This window comes from Tiliqua scincoides, chromosome 1 (assembly GCF_035046505.1).
Source record: "Tiliqua scincoides isolate rTilSci1 chromosome 1, rTilSci1.hap2, whole genome shotgun sequence".
Lineage (NCBI taxonomy): Eukaryota > Metazoa > Chordata > Lepidosauria > Squamata > Scincidae > Tiliqua > Tiliqua scincoides.
Window position 1 is genome coordinate 230,226,386 of NC_089821.1, and position 25,996 is coordinate 230,252,381.

Here is a 25,996-nt window from a genome sequence, read left to right on the forward strand (position 1 = left end):
GCCAATATAGAACACTGGTGATTATGTTTTAGAATGAATGCCTGTGCCTGCAGGCTTGTGCCAGGATTGAAAAGGATATCTATCTGGTTCTGTTCCCAGGATTGGAATGCTCCAAATCAGTAATGCTTGAAATTCTCTCTTGCTCCTATGTAGAAAACACCTTGAAATCAAGCCATATGCTCTGGTCCATATTGCAGTGCTATCTGGAGCTGGATGTTTTGCCTTTTCCTTCAGTCCTTCTTATTTATGTTTGTTTTAGGACTTCCATCACCAATTAAACCTACAGTCATTGTTGGACCATTCCAGTATGCCTTTTCACTCCAGCTGTGGAGGCTTTTCAGTGGTGTTGAAATATAATGCAGAATGATATTGGATTGTGCAGTCACTTGGCACAGTCTTAAAAGTTCATTCCTTCCTAAGTTTGACACTTTAGAAAGGCAGAAGAGATTAATCATTATGGTAAACACAGTGTCTCTTGGGCATCAAGGATTTTCAAAGAAGATTATGTGAGATTTAAAGAGTTTCTTAGACTCAAACTGTAGACATCATCGAGGCAGCCCAGTTGCTCAAACCCGGCTTTAAATAAAAAGTCGAGAGAAAAAGTTGTTCTGATTTTAAGAACAAATGGAAGAAGCACTGATGGAGTTGAACTCTCTTCTCCCCCTATGGCCTGTTTTCCTGTAGTCCATTCCTAGAAGTCTCCCCCCTCCCCCCCAAGTTGGATATCACTACCAGAACTGAACCCTGCTGAGAGATAAAGACCTTGGACAAGGGAGGGAGGAAGGCTGGCTCAGATCTGCAGCCCTTTTTTATCTTAAAATTAGACTCCCTACCCTTTTCTATGACTAGGACAGCTGTGGATTACCAAAAAATTTACCACCATCACATGTAGCTTTAAATCTTACTTGAGGGCTTTTGTCTGAAGGAATTAGCATAAAGTCTTCACAAATCCGCCTTTACCAACAGACAAATTGTATACTCGTACATTGAACAAGTCAGCAGAGTTAAGATGCAAATGCATCATTCACATTTTTTGTTCTCATGTAATATCCTGCTGAAATTTGGTTTCGTTTATATGCTGTTTTGCATCTGTCTCCTTGGGTCTTCCTTGCAAATTGTGAGATGGATGTCGTGCAGAGTGCTTAGACTTGGGCAAACCTTCCATCCTGCCGTTTGCTGAATTACATATCTAATATATGTGCACGTGTGTATGCACTCACACATATACATTCGACTGTGTAATTCGTGCAGACTTGTTTCTACTTTAAACAGCTGAAAATAACAATTATCACAGTAAACCTATCATTCATGCAGTCCAAGTTGCTCAAATGTGAAGTCTTCAAAAACTCTGAGAATATTTTATTTAATTCTTGCAGGAGGATCCTTATCATGGCACAATTGTATTAGCTACTGTGAAAGGTGACGTACATGACATTGGCAAGAACATTGTGGGAGTTGTTCTGGGCTGCAATAATTTCAGGTAGATCTCATGCTGTTGGGTTTTTTTTTCTTTGTATTGAGCAGATTAATATTTCCTCAGAAGGAGTGTGAGTTAAAAGTGCATGACTGATTGGGGAATGGGGGTGCGTAACTCATCAAAGAGGATGTGACTGAGATGTTGACTGTTAGGAATACTGTGCTTAATCCTAATGTTAGGGTTATGTGACCCAGAACTGTAACCTTCTTAGCTTTTCCTTTCATATAATCAACTGTTAAATGACCAGAAGGGGAAAAAGGTTTTCCTAGTAAAATGCAGTATGCAGTCTTCAAACAAAAGAGGAAATGATGCTGACTAAAGCAATAAAATATGTTTCTAAGCCACAACTTCAGTATTTTTATAGTATCTGAAACTTTCTAGTTACTGTCCTCACTGGAACTTTTTTGAAGTAGGGTACTTGTTATTTTCAATCACAAACTACAGATACTTTTGTTTTAGACTGAAAGCAGAAATTGAAACCCATTGATAATACAGGCCTAGAAAATTGAGGGTCAGAAAAGTTTTTCCCAAACTTTATGGTTTGATATGGATTTGGGGTGCTGATTCCAAAAATGGCATCCGTTTTGCCCTATCACATCTAATTTTGGAGATTAGCATAGCCTCATTAGTGAATGGTTCAAGCAGCTTCCTCATGAGGAAGCTGCTTGAACCGTTCACTAAAGAGGCTATGCCGTGTCTCCTAAAGTAGACGTGATAGGGCAAAACGGATGCCATTTTTTGGAATCAGCACCCCAAATATACCCAGGAATTGGTGTAACGTTTAAGGAAGCAAAATGTGTGTTGGCCTGTGTAATTGCTTTCATAGGTATTGCAAAGCTCAAGATAATATATTGTAATTTGGCAGCACTGAAAACTAAAATTTATTTAGCTAAGGATTTTATAAAATCAAACTGAGAGACACAGAAGAAGAATCTGTGTTAGATTCTTCTGGCTTTTTTTCTTTTTTAAATAAATTGTAAGCATGCTGATCAATATTTATTAAAGGGTGCAGCATAGTTTTAACAGGCAAGTTCTGTTGATTCTTTTAGCCATTTTGATGTTTCCTGCTGTCTTATTTCAGGGCCCAATCTTATCCAACTTTCTCGTGCTAATGTAGCTGTGCCAATGGGCATGGGCTACACCCTGCGGTAGGGGGCAGTCATAGTGGCCCCCTCAAAGTAAGGGTACATTGGTTCCCATACGTTGGGGCTGCATTGCAGCTGCATTGGCACTAAAAATTTGGATAGGACTGGGCCATCTTTCTAGTAGCTTTCATACTGAATAGGTTTTGCATCCTCATGATCTATTTGGGCATGCATTAACTGATCTAGCAGGTGCACAGTTCTGTCCTGTTGAGTTGGAATGTAACCAACAGAACAGGGATGTCGCCCAGATAAGAAATATTAGTCCTTTTATTGTACAAGTTTGTTTATTGATCAATTAATTTACTTGGGAATAAAAGGCATAGTTGTAAAGCAGAAGGCATATTTTAAAAACAATAATGTAAATATGTTTTACAAGAGGCATTCTCTACTCTGTGTGAGGGAGCAGTGCTCTTTTTTTAAAAACATTTAAAGAAAAATGCATACAATGAAACAATGACAGAAAGCATAACAATTTTATAGTATCATATATGTAAAATATATGAAAGAGCAACAAGGCACCATCTCTGGTGTCATCTCTCAATCACATACCACATTTTCAGTATAAGATAAAAGTAGGCATCTAAGAAGTGTATTCGATGGTTACCCATCTGTCAATATATAGCAAGAAGGACTGTAACTGCATGGTTTAAGTACGCAAAAATCAATTGAACTGCTTCTATATCTGCCTAAAATATGGAGTTACTATTCTTGTTACTGAATAGCCCACCTGTCGTCTGTAAAGGATTCTATTTAGATCTAAACGATACTTTTGCTTCATTAACTCTATGAAGTTTCCAATACTGATAAAAGGATGGAATACTTCTTTTAAAATACTGCTTGCCATGTGCTTGCCCCACCAAAACAGCTTGTGCTGCGTCCTGCGAGGAGGGCAGTCCCGGAGGTCTCCTCTAGGAAAGGAAACATTACCTTTGGGTAATGGAACAGAGGGGTTTACTTGGACCCACACCAGCAAAATTGCTGGCACATGATTGCATGGACACAAGTCACAGGACTGAGTCTGGGAAGAGGGTCAGGATTTGGCAGCTGCTGCTGCTGTTGAACCTGTCCCCTCTGCAGACCCTAATCTGTCTGCCCATTCTACCCTGCCCCCATCTCACTGACTTACCTGGGTTGGCAAACTAGTCCAGCATTGTTGCTGCTTGTGAGCTTGCTTTAACCTTCCTCCTGGTTCTCCAGCAGCATGCAACTTCATGTGTTGCCAGAAGTTGTTTCGCAGCCACCATAAGGCAGTCTATGCTGACAAAACACTTGTTCCTCCAGCATTGGTGCTGTATAGGATTGGGCCCCAAGTATGCGTATTGTTGTGTCAGTCAAGATTAGATCAAGATTAAGATTAGATCCAAGCAATTAGTCAATCGAGCATTGTATTCCCCATTTACATTATCCATCGACACTGCATAAAGTATGATATGACTTACTAGTACCAATGATGGGGCAGCAGTATATTGTATGTGTGCATTGCCCAGTATACAAAATAACTATTTGCATCTGAATGTAGGTAGGCAGACTACAGGTGTAGGGAAAAGGTATCAAAAGATGGAACCTACAAAGTTAAGCTTGTACTGAGCAAAAAATAATAGAGGGATAATGAGAATCACTGCGTATGAACATTTTTTAAATTTAGAAATCTTTCCAATTCTGAAAGGTATAAATTTCAGTTAGCTTCACATGAAGACTTATATTAAAACAAGCACATGTTTACTTAAGGGTCATACTTCATATTACAGATGTTACATTTCCAGAGTGTGTGTACCTGTTGTGTACCCAGTAGTATCATATGCTGATACAGTATGTGGAGTCCTGGCTTGAGGGGGAACCTTATACTTGCAAGAAGCAGCGGCAGGGCACTGGAGGTTCTGTCTCCCAGAGCAGCAGCCCAGCCACCAGCAGAGAGTGTGGGGGGAAGGGGGTTGCATCACCTGGACCCTTCTCCCCCAGCTGCTAGGGCTTTTTGGCTCCTAGCCAGTCTTTGGTTCATGGGCAGGCTGGGTTCTGCTCCCTCCAGCTGCCTGACCCCAGACTGGCTTCATCCTTGGCCCAGCTGGGCTTTATGCTCATGACAGGCCCCTCCAGGCCCCGCCCCTTCCTCCATGGGAGGGTTAAAAGGCTGACTGGCCTCTCCCAGCCCTGTCCCTCACTGCTTGTGATAGCCAAAAGGCTGGAACCTGGTGCTCTTCCTCCCTCCACCTCCAGACTGGTACTCTACCTGCTGCTGGCCTTGGAGCCTGTCTCCTCCTTGCCTTGAGCTTCCCTCTTGCCCTGTAAGCTTGTTCCCTCCAGGTTTCCCCCAGGTAAGTCAGGGGGACCCTGACACAGTACAAGCCTTTTATTAGCAGATGTCAAGGAAACTGGGACCGACCACATCCTGTCTGGCTTCTTAGCACGGCTGCTTCTCTTCTGTAAAATATATGTTGGTGACTTTATTATAATAATGGGTGCAGCTGTGGCTGAGTGTTTGGAGGAAATGTGAGTGGTATAGAGGGATTGATTTGGAATAGGGTAATAGAGAATACTGAGGCCTGAGAGCTCAGCTGTCTAGGAAGATTAAAATTCAAATACCAATCCCTTTGGCCTCCCTAACATAATAACTTACTGCAGAATTGGATTGAGTGCATATACATGATGACTAGCTAAGTATCTTTTCCCCTCCCCAGAGTTGTTGATTTGGGAGTCATGACTCCATGTGACAAGATACTCAAAGCTGCTCTTGAAAACAAAGCAGGTATGAAGGTGTTTTATCTGCATTCATCAGTTTTATTCTTGACCACATTGGAATTATGCTCCTGAACTTGTATCTGAAGAGGCTCAGTGGTATCAAGGAAATACAAAGCTCAAAGTAAATAAAATAAGTGCAATTTCAGTTTTTCAGTTTTTCCTCAAAGTGAGGTCTTTTTACATAGAATTATTATAGTGCTCTCAGATACGTTGAGGAATCAAAGTTGCAATGATTGGGAAGCCCAATCCTGAGCTGTCTGGCGCCAAGAGGAGCAGCAGCCCTGAAATGGCTCCCACTGCATACAATGGCTGCTGGACAGCCAGTAGCGGCTCTTCAGAGGAAGGGGGCATTTGTCCCTTTCCCAGGTAAGGGAGTAGGCCCTGCAATGGGGCTATTTGTGGTAGTTATTTAGCCGGTGCAGAATAAAGCAGCTCCATGTCTGGCCGGGAGGCTTCATGCAGGGCTCTAGATCTAGCGAAACAGAGCTCCACCAACCCCGCCCAACTCCCTCTCCTCTGCCCCGGAATGTCTCACCCCACCCCCACTCACTGCTTCGCTGCCCGGCCCTCATCCATATCTCTGGGTGGCGTGTGAAAGACCTCCACCTGGCACTGGCTCAGTGTGAGCCTGTCTGAGCTGGTGCCAGCCCAGCGGTGAGTGTCACAGGGGTGTCGCATTTGTGACACTCAGTGCTACCAGTGCTGAACTGGATAGTAAGTACTAGGATATGTTAACCTTTTTTCTTCAGCCTTACTGCATCTTTTAGTAAAGTTACTTAAATTTCTTACACCCTGTATCAGTAAAACCCATTTCATAGATGCTTGCAATGAGGCCTAAAATGATTTCCATGCTGTATAGTGTCACTGGAAAAATGTAATAAAAACTTATGAGCTTTTGCTCATTGCATGGTTGGTTGATTTTGGCTAATGTCTGAGAAGAGTTCTGAAATCTGAGGTAAAATGGAAATATTTTTAACCATTTTTATTTAATAGATATCATTGGTCTGTCTGGTCTCATTACACCTTCTCTGGATGAGATGATTTTTGTTGCCAAGGAAATGGAGAGATTAGAAATAAAAATTCCTTTGCTGATTGGAGGAGCAACTACTTCTAAGTAAGTTGGGTCCTTTTTGGTGTACCTTGGAAGTAGTAAATGTAAGTTCAAATTCTGTTGTTCTTCAGAATATTAATATTAAATTGAACATTTAACAGCCTGTCTGTGAGTATTTAGAAATGTGGCTTTTGCTAAGAGCCAGCATTGTTTGCTCAAGAACAAGGCTTGACAGATAAACCTTTATCTGACAGAGTTATTAGATGGGGGAGAATGCTGCAGACATAATACATCTGGATTTCAGTAAGGATTTTGACAAGGTTCCCCACAACATTCTGCTGGACATGCTGGTGGGATGTGGGCTAGCTGATGACTTTGTGGCTTGCTGACAGATCCTACCCAGAGAGTCCCTGTCAAAGGCTCCTCATCAACCTGGAGGGAAGTGACAAGTGGGTTGTAGCTACAGTCATGTAAATAGTGTCAAATACTCTCCTCTGCCTTTTAGGTAGTCAGATGATCTGCAGATGGACTGTAATTTCCATGGAAAGGAAAATGAGCTTGCAAGAAACTGAGGCAGTTTATTGTATAGTTTTCCCACTGGGGCATAAAATTGTTTGTACATTAGCAGGATGTTGAAGCAATTCGTTCCATACTTGCATTTCCTGTATGTCTTTTTTTATCATCGCAGGACACACACAGCAGTAAAAATTGCTCCACGATACAGTGCTCCTGTCATTCACGTCCTGGATGCTTCCAAGAGTGTGGTGGTGGTAAGTTGTGGAATATATTTGTTGTCCCAATCTTTGCAAATGCATTTTACAAAGATAAGAATAGTTCTAGTGGATCAGACCGTTGACTGACTCAGTGACAGCTAGTATTCTGTGTTCAAAATAAACGCCAGGAATGTTCGCTACACTGTCGTTGTCATAGTATTGAAGTATAAGGTTTGCATGGCAATCTTGAACTGTATTGTAGCTGTAGGTACTTGTATCATCCCTGAAGCTTAACTTCGTTATGATATGGGAATTGGTCATGCTTTTTCTGGAGGCAGTAGGATTCCACTGGGCACGTGTTGCATATTTTCTGTCATTTGTGCTATGTGCTATGAAAATGTATGCTGTGAATGAATGGATTGTTTAAAGTTTTGCTGTATATCAGATTCATTTGTCAGAAATGAAGTGGTAACCATTAATGTGCATGTACTTTGCAGAGAAACATATGCAAAGAAGACAGGTTCTTGCCCCAAGAAACTTGCAATTTGTATTTCAGTTGGATAAAAGGGAGATACAGAGAGTGGGAAAGGGAAGGAAGGCAAAGAAAAGGGAATTAGAGGCTACAGTGGTGTCACCAGAACGGTGCAGGGGGTGCGTGCTGCACTGGGTGACACACTTGGGGAAGTGACACCACTACTGGCCAAAATTGTGAAAATCTTGGTATGTTCAGATAATCATTTTATATGTCATTCAATGCAGAATTTCATGCAAAATGCAATGAAACAAATGGTGCTGAAATATCTATCTTCTATCGAACATTAGCCATTAAAATTAGAAAAGGAAAGCACATCTGTCTTAGGAAAAGTGAATTTCTTTAACTCAAAACTGACCAATGAGACTGATTGTTCCGAGAGCCAATGAGGTGTTGTTATGAAACAACAGGGAACCAATAAGGTGTTGGTATGAGTCAGCTCTCATTTCTTTAGATCAGAGCTATTCAGTTGTGTGAGTGTAATTAAGTTGGCCACTGGATTTTTTATTGGCTACTGATTTGTTGGGTGACCTGTTCTATATTATAAATAAAGTTAATGGGAGCTACACCTTACCTAGTGATGCCACCGCATTTAGGCCATGCATATTATATTGTAATTTATTCTGTATGGTGTGGTACAGGAGGAGGCCTATCATGGGGGTAACGTGCTGACCTTCCACATTGTGTGACACAAAACCCTAGGGACGCCACTGGGAGGCGATATGTGCTAATTCAGGAAGTCAGTTCTAAGCTTAATTTCACTAGGGGAAACTAGATGAAGCCTGCCATATTCTGTTCCATTGTGTGACCTTTGGTCCAGATCTTTCTACATTTGCAGAAAGATACAGATTGCAGTCCAGATCTTTCTGCATTAAAACACAACATTTTGATTAGCTTTAGCTGTTGGTTGTGGTGAATGTTTTTAATACTCCTTAACAATCTATATGCAGTAAGGCTAGATGTCTGCCTTCTCAGAATTCAGCCTCCCTGATGGTATGATACCTTAAAAAAGAGGACTCTGGTGTGTGTAGTGAGTTACATCTCTCTTCCATTAACCACCTGTGTATAGATGGAAACAGGAGCAGTTAATGCCTCTCCAATGCCCTAATTCCTCCTCAGATTTTGCCTCCCTTGCACACATGCCCCCCCACCCAACCTGGTGGACCATGAGGGGAGAGGGGTGGCGCACCGTAGCTTACATGGAGCTGGCGTCAGCATGCAGCCATCCTCCTCTGTGACATTTCAGTTTTGAATAAACAGGAGTGGAGCATGCTGGGAACCTAACATGCTCCATTCCCAGCTCTGCCTCATTTGAAACAGAAGTCACACAGAAGAGGGAAGCTGCACATCATGAGGACCTCTGGTTAAGCGAAGGGAAGAAGGGGTGCGCTTCAGTTCTGCTGGCGGAAGAAGAAGGGAATAAAGCTGTCATGGCTCCATTTCACTTCTCTGTGCCCACTCAATGCTTTCATGAGCAGCTGAGTAAGCAGGGAGATGCAGTCTGGAGCCACAACAGCTTTATTGCCCCCCTCCAGCAGCGTTGGATGAAGAAGTGGGCTGTCACTGCTGCAATCTTCTTTTGACTCACTTTTAGTGATCTGAAAGAAGATTGGCAAGCCAACTGCAGCAACAGGCTAGAGAGGGCTAGTATGTGACTGGGGACCCACCACCAATTCTCCTGCCCACTCTGTTCCCCCCACCTCTTGTGTCTTCACAACAGCCCTGTGAGGTAGCAGCCTGAATAGGGGCAGCCTTAGGAGCTGCTGGGCAAGAAGTGAGATGAAGCTGTGCAGGCTTATATCAAGAAATTTGATGAAGGCAGTACGGTTATTGGATTGGATCCAAGTCCTTTCTTGCACAGGCTTTGAAAGGTTGCCACGACCCTGCAGATGAGCCTTTGCAACCCCATTGGGGTTAAGAGCCACAGGCTAAAGAACACTGCTAACTGATTGGGTACTGAATGTGGATAGAGCTATGAGGTGGCCACCCCTAAGCCTCTGTTTGCTCTCTGCATTATGGGAATAATAATGAACTAAGGTTATGTTGGTGAATAGCACATTATAAACAACTTTGAGCATTTAAAAAGTCATATTACGGTAGTAATATTTTAGAGATCATAATAAAATCTCTAGTTCTTAGTCTTGCTACCTCTTTCTGTAATAACAGAAGGTAATTGCCTCTCATAGCAGTGGTTTTTAGACAAAGGAGGGAAACATTATAATGGACCTTGCTGAACAGCAGTTTATTATTACGCTCGTACTGAACTCTAACTTGTATTGAGGAGTGTGGCCGTAACAAGGAAAAGAATGAAATAATTTGTTCCCACTCTACCTTTTTCTTATATGCTGCAGCCACATTCACCTGGAGAACTGCTTTCCCATAATTCAATCAGTGATGTGTAACAAATGAATTTTTCATACATACTCGAGCTATGCTGCCTGCTAATCTTCTTTACCAATAGTTTTTTTTTAAAAACCTCCTGAATGGTTTTCTGCCAGTCTAAATGTGCTACAAAAGGTATTAATTTATCTAAGGAAAGGTAAAATATTATGAAAATCATCTGAGTTTATAAATGCTTCTGTATATCGCACCACAGATTTCTGCAGAGGGTGATGCTTTTGAATGCTTAAGGCAGTCATGGGCTTAATTAAATCTGACTAGAATAGCTTGCTTAATGAATAATAGAGCTCTCAGAAGTGGCTTCCATGTGATTGTAAATATGTTCAGTATGGTTTGCTAGGCTTACATTTCAGTTCTTACATTTTCAGATACCTTTCTCTTAAATTTATGACTGTGTTGTGCAGACAGTTCAGTTCCCAATGAAAGAGACAAGTAAACATATCTAGGATTTAAAATGGCTTCCACTGTTTCTGTGTGCCTAAACCCTTTACCAGTTACATGGTGGGAAATGGTAATAATTCTTCCTACTACCTAAGTGGAGCTTTCAAACTTTCTGAATGTCAGTATTTGACTATATAGTATTTGAACCTTAGGGTCTTATGTCTGAGTAGATATGTATAGATTGGCTCTGTGAATTTAGTTTACAGTAGAAAGATTAATGTAAAATCTTCCGCATTCCCCTCCCTTCTCCTCTTCATTTCAGTCTTGCTTTCAAAGCTCATTCACATGTTTATTTTTGAAGTGGTAAGTTTGATGTGGTATCTATAACACCTTCAGATGAAAGCTTTTTAAATGAAATAATCCTCATGTAACAAGATGAATAGGTACCATATCTAGAAACATTTTGAATTGAAGATACTGTAATTTTTTTCTTAGCAATATAATGTCTTTTATTTAAGTTTGGGGTCATAGCACACATTGTTGACTTTATATCATGTCATGACAGAAAGTGATTAACAGAGAGAAATTGGGTTGTTTGCACCAATCTTAGATTTAATATGTATGCCATGTTCATTTCAGTGCTCTCAGCTTTTAGATGAGAATCTAAAGGAAGACTTCTTTGAAGAAATACAAGAGGAATATGAAGATATTAGACAAGACCATTATGACTCTCTCAAGGTAAACAGAGTTAAGAGATATTTTAATGTTGTGTACTACCAAATAAGTAAATAGAGCTGCAAGTTCAGAGCTGATACAAATATAAACCCCAATCTTGCTTCTACACAGGAAAGGAAATATTTGTCGCTCAAGCAGGCGAGGAACAAGGGCTTTTATTATAACTGGCTAACAGAGTCTAAACCAGGTGCGTTTGCTTCTTTTTAATTTAACTGTTTTGTGCTGCAACAGTTCACAGATGTATGGCTTTTGTCAGTAGAAACACAGATATTTGAAACTCTTATCATTCTTCGTTCTTGTTAATTTTTTGTGGTTTTTCTTCTAGTTGTCTAACTTCATCATTGTGTGTTAAAAATAGTTTTTGAAATAATGCCCATTTCATATTGCTGAAGACACTCACAAATCTGTGTGGGATCCCTGGAGTAATTTAAAGAATTTTAATCCAGGGCATCGCTAGATAAACCAGATTAGATATACGTTTAGTTACTCTGCTGCTGGGACAAAATTTACATAAATGAGTAGTTTTAATTACCTACGAAGTTTGAAGAGCAGCAGGAATCTTTTATTTATTTTGAGGAATGGGTGGCCACTGACTGAGAGATCTGACTAGGGTACTGAGTGAAAGTTTGCTAACACCTCTAAAAGGGTAGGACACACATTGTCATTCACTTGGCTGAGAGGACAAAGGCATTAATGTCTGATGAGATCAAATTAATTAGAATCCCTTCACACCAGAACATAGAGTTTTACTAAATCAAAATGTAAGATTAAGAAACACTTGTAGCATAGAGTTGTAGTTGGAGAAATAAAATACGCAAAATGGTTCCATCTCTGTCTACTTGTGCTAGGCAGGTAGGTTTATGTCTTACATAGCTATAGATGATCTATAACAAAAAGCAGCAGTCTTGGTTAGGAAGTCAAAAGTGCTCTCTACCTTCTTCATAGAAGAAACTGTAGAATTCAGAAGCATAACTTCTGTTAACTCCAGACTGAAGACCCCTAACAAAACAGCTGTTCTTCCCTTCTATCAGGGAAGGACAAGGCACATACACACCAGATTGCAAAATATCTTCATCTGATTTTGCGGAGACATAGCTTAATGTACATCATTCCAATCCTGATTGAGATCACTGGGGGTAACCTACTATAATGTTGGGAGTTTAGCATGTCTTTTGTTTATTAAGAGTGTATTGTTTTATGTAATGCCATTAAAGGTTCCTGAATCTGAGTCTATAATTTTTTAACTGATAAGACAAGACGAATAGATGCAATTGAGGCAAATGTGCAACCTATGGATGTGCTACAATTAGGATTTACAAGATATTCCACATATCATGTGCTTTTCTAGGCCTCCTTAATCAAAGCTGAGTTTAACTTTTACAGTAGTAGTCTTGGGGCTTCAGAAGGCCTATTATAGGGCTCAAAAAGGCAATAAGAGCATAGCAAAATAGTGTATGCTGTGTCACACAGAAGAAGTTTGCTCATTGTGTTCTGAATGGCAAGATGTGCACATTATCTTTTTACAGTTAAACCACAGTTTCTTGGCACTAGACTCTTTGAAGATTATGACTTAAAGAAACTGGTGGAATATATTGACTGGAAGCCTTTTTTTGATGTCTGGCAGCTTAGAGGCAAATACCCCAACCGGGGATTTCCTAAAATCTTCAACGATAAAGCAGTGGGTGAGTATAATATCTTTAATCAGACAAAAGTATTTTAAATGTCACTTAAAGTATCCTTGAACTATGTAGATATGCCAAAAAGTGGTACTAACAATACTCAAACTAATGTTTATTTGAGTCTCATAACCTGTCTCCATAGCTGACAGGTGTGCCTTACAAACAATTCAGTGCACTTATAGCACGGAGCTGGCCACATGACAGGTTCATCATATCACCAAAGTTCAGGTGTATTCAGTATTCCTCATTGCGCTCGAGGAAGATGGCAACTAGAAGAAGGATCCTGGCATGGAAATCCTTCCACAAACTTTTAAAAATCCAATTCTAGATGGAGACAGTTCAGCCATAGGCTTTCTTTTCTCAGTTGGCCTGAAGGAAGCCAATGTGCAATCACAGATTTCTGTGGTTTGGTTTTGGGAACATTTTCAATTCAGCTGCAAGAATGTTCACCAAAGTAATGCACTCCATGCTAGCACTCCTTCCTCTCAAAGGTTTCCATTCTTGTGACTGTACTGAGCTGCAAGACCATAGTTTCTTCACCAACACTAAGAGACCCCTCCACTTACACAAACCTAGGATTATGCCTCTTCCACAAGACAGAATAAAAAAATAATTGCAAGATGCACTTAATCTTGATCCTGAGTACATCAGCAACGTACCTGTTTACATTTTGTTTGTTACATACAACATACCCAGCTCACACCTGTTGCAGGATTGATGTGGTTTTATGGACAAGGCGTTGCTTGAGAGAGCAGCACTGTATCAGGATGCAGTAGCTCACTGATAATGCATCAACATAACTTCCTACCTCAGATGCTGACTTTCCTAACCTAAACAACAGGTCCCTTAAAACCGATCTGTGCTTGTGAGTGTGTGGGGCTGCTTGTAGGACAGGTGGGCAGATACGAGGGCTATCCTTGATCCTCTTGATACGTATCCTTGATCCTTGATACGTATCCTTGATCCTCAGATACGAGGGCTAATCTTGATCCTGAGTACATCAGCAACGTACCTGTTTACATTTTGTTTGTTACATACAACATACCCAGCTCACACCTGTTGCAGGATTGATGTGGTTTTATGGACAAGGCGTTGCTTGAGAGAGCAGCACTGTATCAGGATGCAGTAGCTCACTGATAATGCATCAACATAACTTCCTACCTCAGATGCTGACTTTCCTAACCTAAACAACAGGTCCCTTAAAACCGATCTGTGCTTGTGAGTGTGTGGGGCTGCTTGTAGGACAGGTGGGCAGATACGAGGGCTATCCTACTTAAAGACCCCAGTAGGGTCCTAGTGATTACAGATGCAAGCATCTTAGGCTGGGGTGCTCTTTGCTCAGACAAATCAGCTTGAGGCAAATGAATAATGAATGAATTCTAACACAACATCAGCTTACTGGAACCCTGGGCCATCAGACTAGCCCCAGTGGCCTTTGTGCTCCTCATCAAGAGAAGGCACATCCTAGTCAGGGCAGGCTATGTTATAGTGAAAGCACATCTGAACTGCCACAGCGGCACCATATTCCAGTTAAACCTCATAACTATGAAGGCATTGATGCCTGTCCATTTTTTCTTAAAGATGCTGAAAAAGAAAGGTTGAAAGATATAGTAAAACAGTTACAAAAAATAAACTCTTTTAAAGAAGTTACACTAAGATGTTTAATTTCTGATATGCTGTTAAACTTGTTTTGCTAGGAGAAGAGGCCAAAAAAGTTTATGATGAAGCTCAGAACTTGTTGAATACTTTGATTGTACAAAAGAAATTAAAAGCCAAGGGTTTGGTTGGATTTTGGCCAGCTCAGAGTGTTCAAGATGACATATATGTATATGCCAAAGAAGAGAAATTGGTGTCCTCAGAACCAGTAGCTAAATTCTGTGGCTTAAGGCAACAGGTAGGGTGTAAAATTGTATCAAATATGTCTTATATTGATTGGAATAGTTTCCAGGTTTGTTAACTTTGCTTTGCAATCACAACATCTAGTGCAAGAATTATCTCTTAATTTCCTTTACATCTTCTATGGTTTCATTAAAAACAAAACACTCCTACTGAATAAGACTATTGTTTTGTACTTGAAAGATCTGAGTGCTTTATGTATTTTAAAAATTTTCTATCTAATAAATCTGTGCAAAACTTCATTTACGAAGGCAGCTCAACAACTGTAAATTTTACATTACATTGTGTACAAAGAATTCTGTTGATTTTACTATTTTACTGTATTTTGTTGTTTGATTATTGAAGAATGGTATCTAAATGTTTCAGTGGTTTACCAGATTTTTTAAAATCATAGAATAAATACAAAACAACTGTTGGCATCCACGGAAAGTTATTATCCTTTTGGCAGATTTCAGTGTGTACATTTTTTGTTTGTTCTTGTAATAACAAACCTTGAAGGCATTATTCTCCTAGCAAGTAAGACATTAGCATGCTGAGCTTTATCTGGAAGTCTTGATGCATTCAGGTCTCTGAGGAGACTTTGATTTGTAAACTATTTTTGTATGACTGGCTGGTGGGAACACTCCTAGTGAACTAAAATTGTAGCTTGGGTAGTCATCTGGCAACTCTGAATGTCCATCAGTTTAATTTGAAAAGAAAAGGAATTGAAGTTAAGCAATATAGAAAACTGGGGTCCTAAACTTACTTCACTGAGGCAACTAATGAGACAGCTTGGGGGTTCTCTTGGACTCTTTGCTTCTCCTAGGTCACCAGGTGGCCAAGGGGGCTTTTGCCCATCTAAGCTAGTGTGCCAGGTGCAGCTGTAAGTGAGTTGCTTGGACATAACTAACCTCAGTGGTCCATGCCCTGGTGACATCAAGACTTGACTACTGTAATGTGTTTAACCTGGGGCTGCCATTGAAGAACTGCAGTTTATTCAGAGCACAGAAGTCCATGTGGTGGCCGGGGCATGGTGGTTTGACTCTGTTCCTCCATCAGCTTCACTGGCTGCCAGTTCATTCCTTGGCACAATTCAGGGTATTGTTTTTGACCTTTAAATCATGGTTTAGGACCAAGGTATTTAAAAGAATGCTATCTTTGGTATCAGCCAGCCCCATCTCCTCATTGGAAGGGGCCCTTCCAAGTGTGCCATCCCACCTGAGGCCAGCAGGAGTAGAGTCTCTTCTGTGGCAGTGCCGTAACTTTGGAGCTCCTTCTCATTGAGATTAAGGTCTGCGCCCTTCCTGTGCAGATTTTTTGTTAAATTATGATTAACTTGGGAAGTATTTTGTAGCAATCTTGAGTGATATATGTTATGTTAAACAGTACATTGGACTGACTTGGACAACATTCTAATCACTGGACTGATACCACACAATTAAGGATGTGTGCACTCATGATATGTACATGGCCCTGTCCCTCCCCTTGCTTCTGGGAGACTTCAGGGCATTTTCTATATTGCAGGGGTAGGGTTAACACAGTCCAAACCAATCCTCTATCTTCACTGAGAAAGTTAGCCTTTGCAATTAAAGTACCCTGAACTCTCCCTGAAGCAAGGGAAGGGACTGAAACAGGCTATGTTTCATCCAAACTAGCTTATTGTCTCTGTAGTAGTAGTAGTAGTAGTAACTTTATTGTCATTGTGCTACAGCACAATAAAATTTATGCACCTTTGAGATACAAGCATAAATATATACAACAATTCCAACATAAAGAGATACTTTCAGTGCTGGACTTGGATCAGGAAGATGTGGGGTTCAGATCGTCACTCGGCCATAAAGCTTACTGGGTAGCCATGGGCCAGTCACTGTGTTTCAGCCTAACCTACTTCATAGGTGATTGTTATGATAAAAGGAGCGGGAGGAACCATGCACACTGCTTCAGGGAGGAAGAGATAGTATATAAATGTGAAACATTAACAATAATTTTTAGAAATATAATCAAATCCATTCCACTGAAGGGAAAACACCAGTGTCTTATATCTGCACAGAATTGCATATTTTAAATTTGTTTGTTTAATGCAGTGATCTGTTTGTCTTCCAGGCAGAGAAAGACTCTGCTTCTATTGATCCCTACTACTGCCTGTCTGATTTCATATCCCCTCTGGAGTCTGGCATTTCTGACTATTTGGGTTTGTTTGCCGTGGCGTTATTTGGGGTAGATGAGCTGTGCAAGGAGTATGAGAAACAGTCTGATGACTATAGTATCATAATGGTAAAAGCACTGGGAGACCGCTTAGCAGAGGTAATAACTAAGTATTATTTACAGGCAATATGCAACTCAGTTTGGGTTCTTGATGAATTAACTGAAAAGTGGGGTCTCTGGCCCTCCAGATACTTGCTGCTGCCCCATGCTGGCCCGACGCAACTCTTCTCAGCATGAGGGTGACTGTTCGACCTCTTACGTGAGCTACGGGCCAAGGGCTCCCTCCACTGCTTACTGTTTCACGTGTGTGATGCAGCAGCGGCAGTGAAGGAAAGGCCGGCTTTGTTTTGGGCAAGACCTTTTATAGGCTTTGTTATTGCATTGAAATGTAAATCAATTCTTTTTTTTCCCTGGCCCCTGATACAGTGATAGAGAGATGACATGGCCCTCCTGCCAAAAAGTTTGGACACCCCTGATCTATGCAATGTTCAAGTTTTTGGAAAACTTGAAGATTTAAAAATTTGGAACTGCCCAGACAAATTAGACGTCCATCTAATCCAGTATTCTGTCTCCCAATGGCCCTTCCAATATCTCTAGGAAGTTCATAAGCAGGACATAAAGGTGACAACCATCTTTTGTCTTGTTGCTAGCGATTTAATATTTAAAGGTATACAGCGTTTAATCATGAGGTCGCCATTCTTAGCTATTATGGTTACTTGCCTTAGATAGGCCTGTCTTACCTTTGATTTGTGTAACACCTGTATAAAATTCATCTGGTGGGCCACTGTGAGATGTAGGACTAGATTCATCTGGATTCATCTAAAATTCATCTGGTGGACCACTGTGATATGCTGGACTGGATGGGCCTTTAGCCTGATCCAGTGAGACTGTTATGTTCTGAAATTATCACACAATCAGGAATGTAAATCAACCATAAATGGGGCATATTTTGTGAAGTGCTGTGTTGTGTGAAATTCCTTCTCACTACAATCAATAAGGGCTACCATTTTGTTTAGAAAGCCTCTAATTTTACTGGCCTATTGAAAAGTCTAATTTGCTGAGTTAAATTTTCCATTTAATAATAACAATAATAACAACAACTCTGTATTTATATCACTATATCAAGTGTATAAATACCAAGAGACACTTACAAGAGAGTTTGTAGCCTTAGTTATTCTGTATGTTTAAATACATATGACTCAATCAAAACCTAGGCTACATGTTTTGAAAAGTGAGAAATCATGGCCCTGCTTATTTTTATACATATATAGTTGGACCTCGTTATCTGTGGGGGGATCTGTTCCCAGACCCACCATGGATACTGAAACTAGCAGATAATTGAATCCATGGGTTTGGGCCACAGAGTGCTGTTAGCTCTCTGCTCAGGCAAAGCAAGAGACAAAGCTAACAAGTTGGTTCAAGGAAAACTGCAGGCAGCTGAGTCAGCAGAATTACACTGCACCTATGCTTGCCACACCCTAGTTAACTGAGCAGACTCTGATTGGGTGCTCAGACTACTTAAACCTCAGTCTGCAGCTCCACCAGGGCAGTAGGAGTAAACTGTGAAACTGCTGCCAGAGACTTTGACAATCGGATAACTGTGTGTGTATATGCTGTAAATGACCTTGGACTGACTGACTGACTGACTGTGTTTTGTGGATACTGACTTCGATAAGGTAACGCTGGACTGCTGTACTCTACGTGTATGACCTGGACTGATTTTGACTACTCTGTGTGTGCAACTCCTTGCTTAAATATACAACAGCAAATTCAAAGACTCTGCTGTGTCTGCTGGTTTTTGTGCACCCTGCTCTACACTGGGACACACCCAAGGTTCCTCCAGCCTTAACAAGTACCTCCAAGTGAGACTGAAAAGTGTTGTCCAGAGGTGTCAGAAAGGCATTTCTAGTTTTTTGAAAACCAGAAGTACCTTTCCAACACCTCCAAGGGGCCTTCAGAGGCCTTCTGAGGCCTGGTCACATCCAGAGGTGTTCTGCAGCCTGGAGTGGCCGTGTATGGCCTCAGAAAACCCACCAGCAGTGTTGGAAAGGCACTTCTGAGTTTTGCGAAAAATGGAAGTGCCTTTCCAACACTTCTGGGAGGTGTGCTGAGGCTCAAAGAGACCACACATGGCCTTCCTGAACCTCCAAAAGCCTACCGGACACGACTGGAGGGTGCTTCCAGTCATGTCCAGGAGGCCAGATTCAGAACCTGCACTGAGTCTAATCAGCAGATTCTGAACTTGCGGATAAAAAGGGCCCACCTGTATTTCAGAAAAACAGATTTGTAGAAATGAGGAAATGCCTGGTTTATTCAAGGCTTTATTGTTACATACAGGTAGTTCCCTACTTAAGGGCATCCAACTTAGAGTTCAAACTTGCACTTTATATGGGCACAATCTGCGTGCTCTGATGTTTTGCACAGGCACAATAGTGCTTATTTTAGAGATGAAGAGACTGCATTTTTGAGAGGACAAGAGATGTTGCATTTTGGAGACTTGGAAGTGGTGTGTAAAGGAGACCCAGTGCAGTACTTAATAGAATTGTACTCATGTTCATTTATGTCCATTATGGGGTACAAGCCATGATGTGTATGCGCAACCTCCTGATTTTAGAAATGGGTTAAGTCAGAATGCCAGATGTAGGGGAGGGCACCAGGATGAGGTCTCTTGTTATCTGGTGTGCTCCCTGGGGCATTTGGTGGGCCGCTGTGAGATACAGGAAGCTGGACTAGATGGGCCTATGGCCTGATCCAGTGGGGCTGTTCTTATGTTCTTATGTTCCTCTCCCAATTAGTACAATGCAAATTGCAACTTGTAAAATATAAAATGGAAGTTGTAAAATGGAACTAATACAAATGTTGCCCCTCCTATTGGCTATTCTAAGGCCCATTTTGTACATTACACACACAAAAAGATTGACCACAGTGGCATAGCTAAGGGGGGCAGGAGGTACCACTCCTTGAAGGGGTGCCAACCCACACCACTGACAGTGGATCCCAAGGCCTGGTTTTGTGAAAACCAGAAATGCCTTTCTAAGGCCTCCAACAGGCCTTTTGAGATGTGGGGAGGCCCCTGGATACCAGATCCCTTAGCTACACCACTGTCACAGAGTGTACATTCACAAGGGAGTGAATGATCTATATTATGAATAACAATATAGAAATATTTCTATACTGTTTTTCAAATGCTACAGAAATCTGTTTATAATTTCATTGGTTGCATAAATAGTATTTCAGCTTAAGTACAGATCTCTAGAACCTAACCTGTACTGCAATAATTTTTATGATTTTAGAAATTTGTGTTGGGGATGATTATGGCTTGCTTCTTTCTCCCAAGGCATTTGCAGAGGAACTTCATGAAAGGGTCAGGAAAGAATTCTGGGCTTACTGTGAAAATGAACAGCTGGAATTTTCAGATTTGCGTCGGATCAGATATGAGGGGATCCGCCCAGCTCCAGGGTATCCATGTCAACCTGATCACACTGAAAAAGTCACTATGTGGAAACTTGCAAGTATTGAGGAAAAAACAGGTACCTTAGCTGAACGTCTGACTGGGACGTGTTGGGTTTTTTTACGACTTTTGAAAATGACCTTTTCAGTTTTCCTTGTTGCAAATTTAGGATTTTAATAATTTTGAAAAGAAGTAAATATTCTGTGTGTCCCCCCCCCCCCACATTTTCACTCTTTTACCTTTGTGGCTTGGTAAGATGCTGAATTTTTAATATAAGGAATAGAAGTTGCACCCATTTAACAGTAATTCTGGTGTTCCTTTAAAATGAGCTAAATACTGAAATTTTTTAGAGAGGCACATCTATATAATTTAGCTCTCGGTAGTTATAGTTGTAAACACATTTGCTATGGAAACCATGGATGTGAAATATGGTATTGCTTTGTTGAAGGATCACCCAGCCTACTGATAAAGGCAAACTGTTATAAGATCCTTAATAGGCAAGGCTAGGTTGGTGGCAAGGTCCAGTGACCTAAATCTGCGGTTCTCAAACTCCCAGGGAGTTTGATGACCACAGTAAGTCCTTGGGGGAGAGGGGAGGCAGCGACGCGATCCACAGAATTGCATCGCTCAGGGGGCTGCAGGGACTGGCATTTACTCACCAGTCCCTACAGCAGCCTGTCAGGGGTGTGGGAAGTCCTGCACGAGCGTCTGCAGGGCTCCCCAGAGCTTAAAAGGTGAAAGCCCAGCAATTGTGCTCCTCCTCCGCAAAACAGGGGCGCATTCGCACTTTTAGGTCACGCATGTTACTAAGACACCATAAGAACCTAGTCTTTCTAATAATACTTTTTGCAAAATAATCAAAGTAATTCAACTTCTCTATCTTGGTTAATCGTTATTTATAATGATGATGAGGTGGTTAGTATCCCATGTTATATATTGGGGTAATGTGGAATGAAATGAAGCTAACAGAACACTGGCTTGCCTTGTCCACTCATAGCTGGGTGTAGACTTAAATCAGGAACTTCACAGCATATCAATTTAACCACTGAACTGCTCAAGAACCTAGGAAATCAACCACAAAAGGTTTTTTTTTCCCTTTTGACTCTCAGGTATTCAGCTAACTGAATCCCTAGCAATGATGCCGGCTTCAGCAGTATCTGGTTTCTATTTTTCCAATCCTGAATCTAAATACTTTGCTGTTGGGAAGATACTGAAGGATCAGGTAAGGAGCCATACAATTCTCTCAGTTATGAGAAGGCTATTCTCACTGAGAAAGGTGAAACTTATTTCTCCAGACATTTTGAGTACACTGAGAAGTGGAGTTTTTTGCCAGATAAAATGTAAATTAGCCATTGTCTTGTTCATTTTCCAGGTTGAAGATTATGCCTTGAGGAAAAACATGTCGGTGGCAGAGGTTGAAAAATGGCTGGGACCCATTCTTGGATATGATCCAGAATAAGTGTATGTGAATATAAACAGGGTCGGGGAAGGTTGGGGTTCCCTCTTGAAGTAAGGGGGGAAAATATAACTGAGAAGATAATGACCCAGGGCTGGTGCACAGGAAAGAGCCACCACATGGATGCCACTTGAAATTGTGTGGGTGACCATTGCCCCCATACACACCATTTGTGCACCGTGTCTTCCTGTGTAGATTGAGTGGTTTGTTTTCACACCATTGCAGACCTAAAACAAAAATGTTGGCTATGAAGCAAATCTTGATAACCACAGGAAATTCTCCTCAAGAGCCTAACATGGTGGCTGACTTCATGTACACACACATGTTCACATGTGTTCCTGTGAACAAATGTGTCATTTTGTCTCTGTTGAAAGAACCTCCCAGTTGGTTTTTAAGACTCTCATTAATGAGATGATTATATATGAAGTATCACTTGTTCCTGACTTGCTAAGTTATTTTTAAACAGAATGGTTTTGTATTTAAACACACCCTTAGTCAAGTGCTAATGAAATGCTGCAAAGACTGCATACCCATAATTATCTCCTTGCAGGAATATTATAACTGGGTTGAGTGCAGCAGTTCTATTTGTTTGTAGCCATAACAATTAAGGTAAGACAAATGTTTGCACTGGTATGTCCCATTGACTGGGAATACATGCATCCATATTTTTCAGGAATACTCTTCTTTCATTGAATTGTTTGTATATGTAATGGCAAATAACCTCAAAAATCAGAGAGATTATATAAGAGGGAGCATAAACTAGTGTTGATTTCCCTCTATCGCTCTTGTATTCAGATTCTACTGTTTACAAACTTCCTAATGGCTCAGCCTAACTCAACTGTTTGCTATTGTTAAAGACTCAGGAAAATCAGTACTTGGGGATTCTATAATATTTATTTGTAAGGTAATTCTGTGTTCTGTTTGCAGGTAGATGAGGCTTCTGTTGTACTTCTGCAGAAAAGGGTTGTCTTTGCCACAATATTAGGTCCTAAATCTTCCCCATGGGTCAGTTCACATGTGATAAAGTGCTTGAAAAAATATGCTTGTAATGCCTCCTTACTGAACAGTTCCCTGAGGGTCTTCTCTTGCATTATTAGAATATTATGGGAGTGGGTGCATCATAACTTCTTGTACCACTTGGGTAACGTAGAAAGTCATGGGCTATGTGAGAGAAGTCCACAACAGGGTTCCTTTCCATGCTAGTCTTGCTACATGAAACATAATGCTGGCATGGGGAAGAGCCACATGGGGAGTTATCCGTTGTTGCTGATGCTATCATAGCTGCCTTGTCACCTGGGTAATCAGAAGGGATTTGTTGATCAATATAACCTGACCCTTTACCACACGCCTGCAGTGTGATTCAGGACCACTATTCAGAATAGAGGATCAGAAAAGATGTAGTGCTGCTATTGTGAGGGCAGACAGAAACCCTAGGAAACTCAACCGTTTTCTCTCTCTCTACTGGAAGAGCTTCATCAGCTTGTACAGGGAAGACTCATAGAAATGCTTCTCAAAGCAGGGTTGTGAAGAAACACAGCAATTCAAGGAAACCAGTAACAAGGGACAAAGTGTCAGCAAGGCTATACAAGCTGCATATATAAACAATGAATGGGAAGTATGCTACTTACCACCTAGAAGGCTGTTTTTCTGTGCCTGAATGGCCAGCAAGGCTCTCCTGGGATTCTCCTGGTTCTGCAGTGCAACTTGCTAGCAACTGATTTCACTGAAAGCAAGTTCTTGGACTATTATACAAAAACACTTGCTCAGAGAATTACAGACTTAAGTGGAGTTCTAGATATTATGATACAGAAATGGTTATGTAAATAAACACCATAGTGATATGTTGAGACAACATTTGCTACATTCTTCTGATTTTTTCAAATGTCTTTTGTGATAAATACATATTGAAATTAAAATCAAAAGCTTGTATTTTGCCACTAACATTTAGCTCAATAAAAGATCACCATATCTGCTTTTGTTTCTCTCAAATTAATTAATGGAAGCTAAACGACAATCTTCAAAGCTAGTACCAAAATAAAAAACAAGTATTAGGCACATGTCTATTTAGGAGGAGGGCTGCCAGCATCACTGAATATTTTTATCATTCTATCTTCTGGTAATCTCCATGAAAATTTTATTAACAAAGGTGTTTGCTGTGAAAGAAGGTGGTTCTGCATGGCAATAATGCTTTACAGAAGACTAATTTCTTGTGTGGAGGGGAGGCTGTGATAGGAGAGGGGTTAAACAGGAGGGCAGGAGGTCTGGTCTAGAGGGTAGAGCCTCCGTTTGCCTGAAGATAACATCCGAAGGTCACCAGTTTGAGGCCACCGGCACCGTGAACGGCGAGACCTTGAAGCAGCTGACAAGCCTAGCTGAGTTATGCCGAGTTATTCCACCTGCTCTTTGGCCACTGTCAGCCTGTGTGGGAGGAAAATAGAGGCCAGAATGTGATACCAGATCATAAAAGATCCATCTGAAATGTGGTTCTTGAAAGACAGAAGCTTCTTCAATTGTAAAAATCCCTATTGGGATTTAGTATAGCCTGCCTATGTAAACCACCTTGAATTAAAGCCTGAGGAGAAATCTGACGACCAAGAAAGGCAGTATATAAATACCTGTATCCTTTATTATTATTATTATTATTATTATTATTATTATTATTATTATTATTATTATTATTAAACAGTAAAGTCTATTTGGTAGAGGGCTTCCCCAGGGTGTCTCTGTCACAGATAGGGTGCCCATTTATCTCTGTAGTTCCAAGTATTTATGCACCTATGCAGAGCTAACTCCAAGAACATTCTATATTTCTAACCAAGGAGCTGACCCTCAAGCTCACTTTCCTCAAGAAGAGTTTTTGTTTTTTTTCACTATCACTGCATTGCTTCAAAGGGCATAGTGAACACTTCTCCACTTAGTTCTCTTCTGTGACAGGATCAACACAGGAAACTTCCTTCATGAGGATGACTTCTTAGTAAGCTCTTTGATTTTTTTTAAAAATCTTTTTGATAGTGGGCCTTTTCTTCTCCTAGTTGTATGTTGTACAGTAGAGCAACAGCCCTTGTCTTGGTTTCATCTGTATTTTTCCGATGTGCTTGTGATATAATTCATCACATTCAAAAAAATGTTGTAACTTTTTTGGGAAAAATTCTATGAAAGACATGCCTCATGTTTGATTTCTCATGGTGAAGGACAGAAAATAGACTATTGCCCACATTGCCAGAAACTTGCTAAACAAACCAGGTGTCATTGCAGTGCCTCTTCTGTTTACTGCCCAACATAAAAGGCTCTCTGGCAGCACCTTTGTTTCCTCATGCAGAGGAGACTTCTGCAACTGCCCCCCCCCCAGGATGCAGCGGTAGCCATCTTGGTGCTCCTGCAGAAGTTGGGTGGAAGAATAGGATTGGGTTCCTTGACTGTTGCTCAGTGGAAAAAGTGTTGACCAGCCACTTCTCTAATCAGATTATCCAATGAGTATGGTCAAGAAGCCATTTTCATTGACTTCTTGACCCTGCCTGCGACTCCCACCCTCATCTCAGGCCCTGGTTCATGGCATTATTCTGAAAGATTAATATGGAAACAGATCTCTAAACCTCTATCCTTAAATGCTTTAAAAGTCAGGATAAGAAACAAATACCTCTGTTTCTTCTACTTTAGCAGGTGGTCTTCAGGAGCCCAAGAAGATCCTTAAAACTTGTATGCATCCATCAAATCTCCTTTGCAAATGTATTGTCTGCCTTTAGTTCTCTCCCAGTTTTATGAATAAGCCCTTTGAACCTATGACTTCCCATAACTTGCAAAGTGTTTTTTCCAGAAGAAACATAACACAGGCCTACACATATTTTGCTGTCTTAAAAGTTAGACCTATTTTTGGTAATGTTTGGAGTGCTGAATCAAAACATGGTTTTGTCTGATTGGCTCTAGTTTTGGGGGTATGGCATAGCCATTTTAAATGCTTATTGAAGCAGCTTCCTCATGAGGAAGTCATGGCATAGGCTTCTTCATAAGGAAGCTACTTGAATAGGCATATAAGAGCCCAGTCCTGTGCTTGGCGGCACGGTGCCGTGCTGCTGGGCACTGTTGCAAACGTGCTGGAAGGCAAGTTTGTGGGGCTCCCGCCTGTGCTAGCCCAGAGCGGTCACAGACCGCCCAGAGCTATC

The 25,996-nt window shown here is 41.0% G+C and overlaps 1 protein-coding gene across 6 annotated transcripts in view; it reads left to right on the forward strand.

Annotated features, from left to right (window-relative positions):
• MTR (5-methyltetrahydrofolate-homocysteine methyltransferase) overlaps window positions 1-23,495 on the forward strand; it is a 76,310-nt gene extending 52,815 nt beyond the window's left edge. For 3 of the 6 annotated variants that reach the window (XM_066617173.1, XM_066617198.1, XM_066617207.1), the window contains 13 exons: window positions 1,377-1,480; window positions 5,298-5,365; window positions 6,352-6,472; window positions 7,098-7,179; window positions 11,075-11,173; window positions 11,282-11,357; window positions 12,697-12,852; window positions 14,547-14,743; window positions 16,828-17,028; window positions 20,267-20,459; window positions 21,490-21,602; window positions 21,753-21,841; window positions 22,764-23,495. In XM_066617173.1, the coding sequence (XP_066473270.1) occupies window positions 1,377-1,480; window positions 5,298-5,365; window positions 6,352-6,472; window positions 7,098-7,179; window positions 11,075-11,173; window positions 11,282-11,357; window positions 12,697-12,852; window positions 14,547-14,743; window positions 16,828-17,028; window positions 20,267-20,459; window positions 21,490-21,602; window positions 21,753-21,839 (1,497 nt within the window). In that variant the 3' untranslated portion in view covers window positions 21,840-21,841; window positions 22,764-23,495. Of the gene's footprint in view, window positions 1-1,376; window positions 1,481-5,297; window positions 5,366-6,351; window positions 6,473-7,097; window positions 7,180-11,074; window positions 11,174-11,281; window positions 11,358-12,696; window positions 12,853-14,546; window positions 14,744-16,827; window positions 17,029-20,266; window positions 20,460-21,489; window positions 21,603-21,752; window positions 22,446-22,763 lie in introns of all 6 variants that reach the window. The other 3 variants (XR_010793868.1, XR_010793867.1, XM_066617186.1) reach the window with 3 other exon arrangements.
• The last annotated feature ends 2,501 nt before the right edge of the window (window positions 23,496-25,996 follow it).